This window comes from Vanessa cardui, chromosome 7 (assembly GCF_905220365.1).
Source record: "Vanessa cardui chromosome 7, ilVanCard2.1, whole genome shotgun sequence".
In the NCBI taxonomy this organism is placed as follows: domain Eukaryota; kingdom Metazoa; phylum Arthropoda; class Insecta; order Lepidoptera; family Nymphalidae; genus Vanessa; species Vanessa cardui.
In genome coordinates this window covers 10165258-10175882 of record NC_061129.1, presented here as the reverse complement: position 1 = coordinate 10175882, position 10625 = coordinate 10165258, and the positions used below count along the sequence as shown (strand labels likewise).

Below are 10625 nucleotides of genomic sequence, written 5' to 3'. Positions count from 1 at the left end.
AAATATTTATAATGAATTATTAGAAGACAAAATAGCACATAATGCTCGTATGACCAAGATATTAACACATAACTCACTCCGAAATGCGGGTGATATACATACAGCATAATGAAATATATTTTTGTATAGTATTTAAAATAGCTATAAAATTATTTTAGTTCCCAAGGGTTTAATTGGGATATTAGTAAAAATGTATAATATTTAATTTTTCTCAACCTCCTTACAATTTTATTAAAATTATTGTTATGAACTTTATTTTTCTTCCTATAATCTGCATATAATTTTTCGTAAGCAATAAATAATTAAACAAGCAGTTTATTATTTCGGCATAAATAGCATATCATTACATAGCAATATTTAATAATCAAAACGGCCTATACAATATATTTTATTTCAAACTCTACTGCTCTGATTTCAAAAATATCTTTCACCATGGCAAAGGTAAATTTACCCTGAGTAACATAGGCTATATATAGTGCTAGAAAAGATTAAGGATACCCAAACCGAAGTAACGTAACCCAAGGCGTAAAACATCTTCATCTCAATACCTACATAAAAACTTAGCGCTACCATGTGTTCAACTATTATCGTTATGTCACAATAACCAGCACTTTCACACTTTAAAAGTATAATAGTAATACCGACCAAAGTTAGACCATGTTATTGATACTTCTATATAAATCATATTGTTTTTAAGACTGTTTCAATTCATATAGAATACATTTTATCACTCAAATATACATATGATTCAACTGCAAATTGTCTGAATGTATTTATTATTAATTGTTATGTAGATACGAATAATTACGCCACTTGTCATGCAATTAATGTCCTTATAATATTTTCGACAAAATGGTATATGTCTCTCTTCCAAGAATTAAGAATCGGTCAATTAAAAGATTGTCTCTAGTCAGATCTCACGGCAAATTCCAAAGCCCTTAACAAGAGCAGAAACTTCGTCGGTAGCAAGAGCTTCTGTAATCATGAACTGGGAGAAAAGAAGCGAAAAGGTCTTCCTCAATTCCTAACATTAGTGTAATAATTTTAGAGCACTTTTTTAAACTGATATCTCTGTTCAAATACAGCGTTGTACCCAATCGGAATTGCTTTGAAATCCTTTGAGAGATTTCACTCTCATAATCAAAAAGTATCCCAAGATTTTAAATAATAGCACATGTAACCTTTTACTTGACTCTAATTCGATATATAAATAAATTATTTTCGGACTTATGCTTTTTAATCTCAAATAAATACATTCATTTAAAGCAACTCAAGCAATAAATAACAAAAAATATTTATCATCAATATCAGTTTATTTATTTAGAGAAAAACATGTTACTTGCTTGACATCATGGATAAATTAAAATAAACATCAATAAAATTTAGTTGTTTATAATGCGACAGCATTTGCAATCAAGTTTAAAGACATCGCGGGAGACATCCTGAAATAACATGAATTTGCAGTACGACGGTGCGCCGGCGCAGTGGCGCTGTAGTCGTACGCTTATCCGCCGCCATTTTCACACAGTCCACGAGCTTTCCCGCAAACAGGTACGTACCTTCTCTTTTCAATTTTTTTTTAATTAGGCATAACAAATTTTATCTTGTAATTTTCATAACCTTTATTAATCGTTAAAAGATTATAAAAATAAACAAACGAATATAATAAATTTTAGGGAAGGAACAATGACCTCGACAGCACACGTAATAGTTAACATGTTTTTTGTTTTTTATGATAATTGCTGAATACAATTTCAAGAACTGTTAACTGTTAATATAAGTATGATATCTTAGCTCAAATATTGGATAAATGAATGGCTATTTCCACAATTTTACAATTCTTAGGAGCTAATAACATCTGAAATTGATCGTGGAATGTGACCGTCATGTTTCGGTTACATCAACGCATAGATTGAATACCAACAATGCGCTCTTCATGCGTCCAAAGTAATCGGACAGTATTCTATTCCATGTTTAAAAGACAATCTATTTATGTCATGATGTCCTTATTTTTTAATAGATCAACAAGCATCCCCCGCAGCGTTAAAGTTTCGAGACACGAGAGTGTCGCAAGCCGTGGTGCCCTTCGCACGTGCTCAACTACCACACACCTAAAGAAAAATATCAGTTTTAGTGACAGTTTTGATACTCCAACGATACTCGTACACCGATGACGCTGATTCAAAGAGTCAGCGAGGTGAAAGTGGAAAAAATGGAGAGTTCATCTAGAGAAGATGGAAAATCTTTAAGACCTGTAAGAAACAGACGGTACACACGGTTAGTGGATATGAGTCATTATTTTCAGACTTAAGTAAATAATTGCCTTTGTGCGTCATTCATGAAATGACTTACATTTATGTCCTTTTGTTGAAATTTCTTAACATCAACGCCAATATTCCTTTTTATTTACACGAACAATGATTTCAAAACAAAAAAATAGGTACGATAACTGTTAATACTCTTACAGGCGATGTTTAGTAGCAGGACAACGGCCACAGAAGAGGCTTTTTACTCCAGAAATAAAACGGTATTTGAAAGATTGGCTCGTCCGACGGAGAGACAATCCTTATCCAAACCGTGAAGAAAAAAAACAATTGTCGCGTGAAACTGGACTAACATACATTCAAGTAAGTATTAAGCAAACTTGAAAACAAAATAACACCAAGTTCTGTTAAAATAATATTATTTTTATTTGGTTAGAATCTTTAGTAACGTATCGGTACCTACCTATAGTCAGCCTAATTGGCGCAATGCCAAGAATTGCTATTTGTACATAAATAGGCACTATTTTTGTCACTGCCTGGTTAAACACAATTTAGCTTTGTTTCCACCTTAAGTTTTTAAATATATCACTGATCATGTTTCTGATGCATTTACATTCGTTGTAGTAAATATTTCTTTTTTACTCATTGCTTATGATTACAAACATAACTAGGTAAGGTCTAGTACTGTCTCTGGAAAACCGTAAATAAATAATAATAACAAATAATTTAAAATGTAATAAGTGTAACGTTATTATAACACCAATTACCTAGTCGATAAAACGTTTTAATGTCATGTATCATTTTAGATTTGTAATTGGTTTGCTAACTGGCGAAGAAAATTGAAAAACGTTAATGCAGACAGAAATCAACTTACGTGGGGTCATCTAATTCGGACGTACAATGATCGCGCTCAAGGCAACGTGGAACAGTTCAGCATTTGCTCAGATGACAGCATATGGAGCGAGCCGGAGCCCACGAGTCCCGACCATGAATCTCTAGTCATTGAAACAAGGTTCGACAACAGTCCTGAGTCAGAAACGGTTTGTAAACAGGACGAAACCGACGGATCTTCCACATCGAATGAGAAATATGAAAGTTTTAATAACAATTCCAATGAAATAGAACGATGCGATAAGATTAATTGTGATAACAAAGCGATAACTAGTCCTGTCCTATTAAGTAAATGGCTAGAAAGTGCAGCTAGGTTTCAGCCTAGTGAAGCAAATTATTCTTGGTGGGCGGAAGGTAGACGGCGAAAGATACGATTAGCAGTTAATCCCGTACGCCATGGGAGAGACGAAGTTGAAGCTGCAGTAGCTCTAACTGCGTTGGCGTCTGCAACCAATCGCATTACCGCACCTTGATCCAGATATATAAAAACTATTAAAAATAAATATTTTGTAAAATTCCTATAAATGTAAGTTAAACATATATTCACAAACCCATTATTATTAACGATCTTGCTCAAGCTTGTTTCATGTCCATTTATTAATAAGTAGATACGTAGGTACTGATCTCTCAAATACTAGATTAAGTCAAACCATACCAAAGATTGTAAGTACTTAAAATTAAAATACAAGTGTTGTTAAAACATTACTTTTATTTTCCTCCAGACACTCCATCATTTTGTACTTAAAACTTAGTAGTCTTTTAATTCTTTTACATTTATTATTAAAGCTAGTTTATATTTTTTTCCATAATAATGCTTGATCTACTATATAGCAATCTAATTAAATTAATATGTAATTGAATGTATAAAATAAGTAAATATTTTCATATACATCCAAAGAATTGCGACTTCAATATATTTTATTTCGATAAGAACTGTTTAATCAACCGTTAAGTTTTATTTAAACAGTTTGCAGTTTTTTTAGTACTTCATTTATTGAAGTGTTAATTAAAAGAAATGTTTAATCGCATTTTTTTGTTATTTTATATCACTCTGGGGAATATATTTAAAATATTTTTTTTCCATTCATATACCATATGCACCTCTAGCATGTTATGTTAGAGGTGCATATGGCATAAAATAAGAACAATATTTATCGAAATCATTTTATTTTTATCAACTACATTATATTATATTTATTTTTTTGTATTCATACAAAGAGTAAAACATTATTATCATAACTTTAAGATTCACTCTCTGTACTCGTGCTTGCATTATCTGTGGGGCTGTTCTGTATTTCTATGTGTTTCTCAAGATGTGACACAAGCATCTGTTGATTCTGAGTGAGTTGTCCTACCAGACATGATCCTGCACTTTGCAATACCGAGCAAAGCTGACTCCTTACTACATCCAAGCTGGGCAATTTACTATATTCTACCAATTCATTCTTTGATAATAACTTATCTTGAATAATACCACCTGTAAAATAGATAAAATTATTAAGAAATAAACAATAGCAATAATTTTAAAACAAATATCAATTATAATTACTTGATACAACAATGATATCAATTGTGACTCTTTGTCTAATTGTTTTGTTTTAAAGTAAATTAATTTATTAATATTAAGGTTAATATTTAATTCCAAATGCTATAATTTTGAGCAAAGTAAAACATAATACATACTTTTTTATATATATTGATAAGTTATAACTAAAATTTCAAATGATATGATAGTTGATGTGATTAGAATAACCAGCTTTCAAGAGTTTAAACATAAATATGCATTTTAGCAAAAATTTTAAACTCAATATTGATATTCTATAACATACATTGATAATATAATTAATAAATATTCCATACCCATAACAACTAATTGAGGAGTCTTTCGTAGTATTTTAAACATTTTTGCTGCTTTTTCAGGTTGACCAAATATAACATTTTGATGTGAGGTAAACAGTTGATTAACAACCTCATATCGAGTTCCTTTGGTGGCCATGCTCACAATTTTTTTACCATAAGTCCTTAAATGCATATCATTCTTTTTCAATGCTGCAAAAATTGGTGTTTTATCTTCCATGCTTATTGAATTAACATGCAAAAAGACAACCATCTTTGATGTGTTAAACCAATCCAAGCATTCTTTAGCTAAAATTCTTTCAAATGGATTATCAATTTCCCTTTTGGCAAATCTTGGATTCTTATTTCCACATAGTTCAATATCTGGTAACGAATGTTTTGGTGGACCATAAAATGGTTTTGATATATCAAGCAAAAGCTGCCTCTCAAAATGTGGCTTACGAGGTTTTTGTACATTTATTTTGCCACGAAATCGTTTAGCGACCAAAAATGGCACAGGACTCTGCAATAAAGCTGTAAAAGATTTTTTATTCATTAATACATAGTAAGTAACATAATGAACATCACCTGATATAAAAACACAGCTAAACAATACCTTTTTTAATAGATGACATCTTTAAAATATTTGATGTATACTAATAATTATCAATTAGTTATAATTATATGTGTTTTCATTAAAGAATTGTTCTTCAAATCTTTTTTACTTATTTTTGTATTTATAACCTCAAAAAAAAATGACACTGACAAGTGACAATTGACACCAATGTAAATTATGGCAACAACAACTATTAACTTGCTGTGCTTATTATAGTTCATTTTATTAATTTAGTAGATTTATGCTAATTATGCTGTTTCTAAAAAAGCGTTGAGCAGTTTCTTGCTGGTTCACCAGTGTCCTAATTTTGTACAGTTACTATTGAACAGTCCTTGTTGCATTTTTCGAATTAAATAATAATAAATTAAATGTTATTGGTTTCGATTTTCACAAAAATACCGCTACCATTTTTTGTAATTATAAAGATTGGAGTTAGCGTTAGCGTTTTTTTTCAAATCTTTTTGTACTCATGCACAACCTAAATACGTATTTTTACGAATTAGGAAATATAAAATGTAATACTTGAATAATAAAAAGTTAAATTTCAGTTTCAAATGTTTAGAAATCGTTGATTTTATAATGAAACTTTCGATTTTATAATATTATGTTGAATATAACATACTTCTTTTCTAGCTCGGATCTACGATATTTGAGCAGAAAAAGATATATTAAAATCACATAATAAAAAAGATCACTTATTATGAGACAAATTGGCGAAAAATTCATAATAATAAATTATATTAATCCTTCTGCGAGCCTACTGGGCCACTATATAGCCATAATACATTTTTTGGAGCTCATTTTGACGTTTTTGATAATTTTTAATCTGACAGTGGCAGAATAACATAAACATGTGATTTGTGCAATATTACTTTTAACTGCAATTATAACCTTACTGCAGAAAATAACCGTAATAGAAATTGCTTTATCTTTTTTTTTTTTTATCAAACCATATTTTTTTTTTTCTATTATCTCGTATATTTTGATCATTTGAAATAGAAGCTAATAAAAAGAAGACTGTCATCGTGATACATAAATAATAGCAAGCAAACCCAAAATGAAGAAAGAACAAGAAGATACACCACCTTCGTCTATAAATGGTGATGAAATTGGCAGTATGGATGATGAAGGCATATATTATGAAGAAATGGAAGAAATAAATCTAGACGATGAAGACATGGACGGGATAGATTACCAAGAAGACATGGAAATGGAGAAACCAGAAGACCATTCTATCATGGTATTTGATAAACACAATGGTTCTATATTTTGTTGTGATCTACATCCTAGTGGTAAGCTTGCAATCACGGGGGGTGAAGACGATAAAGCATATGTGTGGTCTGTAGAAACCGGTGATGTCGTAATGGACTGTACTGGTCACAAGGATTCCGTTATTTTTGTCGGGTTTAGTTTTGACGGAGCCTTCGTAGCCAGTGTCGATATGTGTGGTCTAATAAAAGTTTGGAAATGTAACTTGGAAGGTAGTCAACAAGAACCCTGGCCTGTTGTATTTGAATATGAGGCAGATGATCTGAGTTGGGCACAATGGCACTTTGGAGCTCGAGTGCTTATATGTGGTGCTGTTACTGGAGATATATTTATTTTTAAAATACCATCAGGAGATACTAAAGTCTTGCAAGGTCATAATATTAAGACGGAGTGTGGTAAGGTATGACAATAAGTATATTATTTATCATATAAATTGTTACATTGTAATAACTAGTAAAACTACTATATTAAAACTTCACCTTCGTATATCAAATATTTGTTAGAAACAACTTAATACACTGAATAAATACCTGATCTATTATTTAGTTATTTATAACATGTTTTGTACAGTTTCTCCTAAAACAGGCACATTATTAAACGGCATACCTGTGTTTTAGATGTTTCATGATGGAGTTCGATTGGCAGCTGGATATGAGGATGGAACTGTTAAAATTTGGGATCTGAAAACATGCACAATGTTGCAGCAGGTGCCTGCAGCAATACATCAAATACGTGTCACCGCCATAGATACCCATCCAGAAAATAGTCTTGTTGCATCCATAGGAACTGATGGTATTGTATTTTATTATTCATGTTTGATTTTATTGAAGAAATATTGTGTAATACTTAAGAAAAAAATAGGGCATGTTTTATTTAGTAACGTGGGTAAGCAAATGGGATTGTGATGGTCTGTAGTGTATGTACTGATAGACACACCACAAATATTGGCAATGCACCTCTAACGACAGGAACAACGGATTAAAACCCTCTGTATGTATGTCTGTTAACTGTCTCCCACTTTCTTGCTGTTCTTAGTGGTTAGACAAAATTACTTGATAAGTTGATAGTACTCAACCAAATAGGCACACTCAAAGTCATACTTTTTTAAATATTCTATTTATATCCTTTAATCAAAAACAACTTGTCAGCAACTTGTGATATGTGTATAATATAAACAGAGTGTGATTATCCTTAGAAATTATCGGCAACAAACCCTAACAAGGCTAGCTGTTTAAGCAGCCAATAAATTAGGAAACAAGGTTTTATATTTCATTGTTAATTAAATTAATGATGTCAAATATTTCTCTTATCTGAATAGAATGTACATAACATATATAATGTAAGCGTTGACAATGGGCAGTCCTTGTATTTTGGATTCAGTGTCGGTTGATTGATAGTCAGCAATTCAAAACAAACAAAGAATAGTATTACTGCGAGCAAATCAAATTAAATGAGATTGACAACAACGTTAGATGATATTTGTATGTACTGTAATAGAGGCTGCCTGTTTTGCCTCGCAGGCCCATATTTGGCGTTACATATTGTCACCAGAAATCTAATATCCTAATGAGCCATTTATACTTGATTGATTTTTCTGTTGTATATTTTCGAAATGTAGATTATAATGCTAACATAGTTGGTAATAATTTTTTCGGATGGTCGAAAAATTTTTTCTCACTTGTGCTATATGATGCGAAAACTTTGTATGAAAGAGATTTTTAATCTCAACGAAAAAGCAACGACGAATATATTTCTGTTCAAAACTTAGAAATTGATAATAACAACTCTAGCTTAATTATCACAAATTAGTAATCTGTATGAAATTAAATAATTTATAATTTGTGAACGTTTAATATCCATATAAAAATTACCTTTAAATAGTCGAATTCGAAACAGTAATTGTAGAAATGTTACGAGATATTTTTATAAACTCATGAAAAACTTCGCAGCTTCAGAATACGCAAATATGCAACTAACGCTAACATTTTTAAAATATCAGTATTGTTAGTGTGATTTATTTTTAAAAGATAGGTTACTTCTTGGCTAACATCTGAGAGGTCTAAATCTTTCATACATTTCGTGTATCCTTAATAGTCAATGGCCAATTTTTGGACACATTCAGGACTGCATCGAAATAGTAAAATTAATATTTATCAAAGTAGGTTTAGTAAAAGTGCGGAAGGAACGAACAAAATTTATCTCTTCATAATATTATTTATATTTACACTTAGATTATCTTATCTTACTAGTTCCCTTTAGGAATTTCACGTTAATTGTTCTTAGGAGCAGTTACCTGATAGTACAATGGACAACACAAACAATGATAAACGTTGCTCATTTTTTCGAGACACTATTGATAACATGGTACCTAATTTACTATCGTCAAAATAGTGGTTTGAACATTTTTTCATTGAAACCGCCTAACTAACCGACGAACTATCGCCTTACCAGTATAATACGTCTTAATAATTGTATTAATTTTAATAATATATTGTATTTGTTTTAGGTAAAATCGTCCTGACTACATCAAATAATGGTAAAGTTGTTGCACAATTGCAAACGGAAATTGATTTAGAAGTCGTAGCCTTTTCACCAGATCCACAGCTGGACTTCCTCGCTTTAGGTATGTTGGTGAATTTATATAACATTTGTATATAATAATTATAATTTGACAAAGTTGTTTTCAAGTTAATAATCGACGCAATTGAATTAAATACTTGAGTTGTTTGAAATGTGCGAAAAAATATGGAGCCGTTTTATTCGCATGGGTTACTCGTTTAACTTGTCCTTGGACCCGCATCTGATGGTCTATACATATAATGTCTTTAAAGATCTTGTTCCTGCAAGTGAACCAGTTGGGAATAATAGTAATGAACATAAAGGACATTCCTAAATACTTATATAGCTATGACATTTGAATCGACAATTCGTTCCCATAGATGTTATATTATAAATGTAAATATTCGTTTATTTTTTTATTTTATCCTGCAAACGAGTTGTGATAATCGTACAATTAATCAATCATAGTTTTTTCAAAAATCATGATTGACATAATTTTTTGAAAATTATATTATATTTATTTCTGGAGAAGTTGTTGTCTTGTTATAATTTATGTGCAGATTTAGACGCCAAATATTAAAAGGATCTTTTAAATATGTATATGTTGCGAATTTAATTACGATGCCTTATTTTTTTAATCTACGTGGAATTTTTTATTTAAGTATAAATAATAAAAACATGATGAAATTTTCCCGCGCACTTTACTAAATGTTGAGTGTAAACGTGTAAAAATGAAAACTTTCGTTTCTAGGTACATTAAATGGATCGGTAACCGTGTGGGACACGGCGCGGCAAATGATTCGTCACCATTGTGCTAAGTCTAGCGACGATGTGGCCGCAGGCGTGACGAAAATGATCTGGGTAGACGACCAGTTAGTTACGGGCTGCCTCGATGGCTCCGTGCGAGTGTATGATGCAAGATCCGGCAGTCGGAGCCTCACGCTGACTGGACACTGGTCCGAAATACTCGACTTAAGCTACAATTTCAAGGAAAAGCTTATTTTGACCACCTCAGATGATGGCACTGCAAGAATATTCAAGTATGCCGTCAAAACAGAAAACGATTAACATTCAATAAAATTTTACATTTGTAATTTATTTTTTAATAAATATATTTGAGTATGTTATTCAAGACAATGTTTTATTCATCTTTATCACACACCATTTCTAGCATTCCTTGGCACAATTTC

The 10625-nt window shown here is 31.2% G+C and overlaps 3 protein-coding genes across 3 annotated transcripts; 2 read left to right on the top strand and 1 right to left on the bottom strand.

Annotated features, from left to right (window-relative positions):
* Positions 1-1495: 1495 nt before the first annotated feature.
* On the top strand, positions 1496-3838 carry LOC124531198 (iroquois-class homeodomain protein IRX-2). Its single transcript, XM_047105687.1, has 4 exons — positions 1496-1551; positions 2021-2277; positions 2468-2627; positions 3071-3838. Exons 2-4 carry the CDS (start codon positions 2171-2173, stop codon positions 3626-3628), a joined length of 825 nt encoding a protein of 274 aa, XP_046961643.1. The 5' UTR covers positions 1496-1551; positions 2021-2170; the 3' UTR covers positions 3629-3838.
* A 476-nt stretch (positions 3839-4314) lies between these two features.
* Positions 4315-5776, bottom strand: LOC124531039 (39S ribosomal protein L10, mitochondrial). Its single transcript, XM_047105453.1, has 3 exons — positions 5608-5776; positions 5016-5525; positions 4315-4632 (listed from the first exon to the last, which is right to left on the bottom strand). Exons 1-3 carry the CDS (start codon positions 5624-5626, stop codon positions 4397-4399), a joined length of 765 nt encoding a protein of 254 aa, XP_046961409.1. The 5' UTR covers positions 5627-5776; the 3' UTR covers positions 4315-4396.
* Positions 5777-6434: 658 nt separating this feature from the next.
* Positions 6435-10563, top strand: LOC124531232 (angio-associated migratory cell protein). Its single transcript, XM_047105730.1, has 4 exons — positions 6435-7276; positions 7494-7668; positions 9383-9499; positions 10187-10563. Exons 1-4 carry the CDS (start codon positions 6665-6667, stop codon positions 10501-10503), a joined length of 1221 nt encoding a protein of 406 aa, XP_046961686.1. The 5' UTR covers positions 6435-6664; the 3' UTR covers positions 10504-10563.
* Positions 10564-10625: the final 62 nt, after the last annotated feature.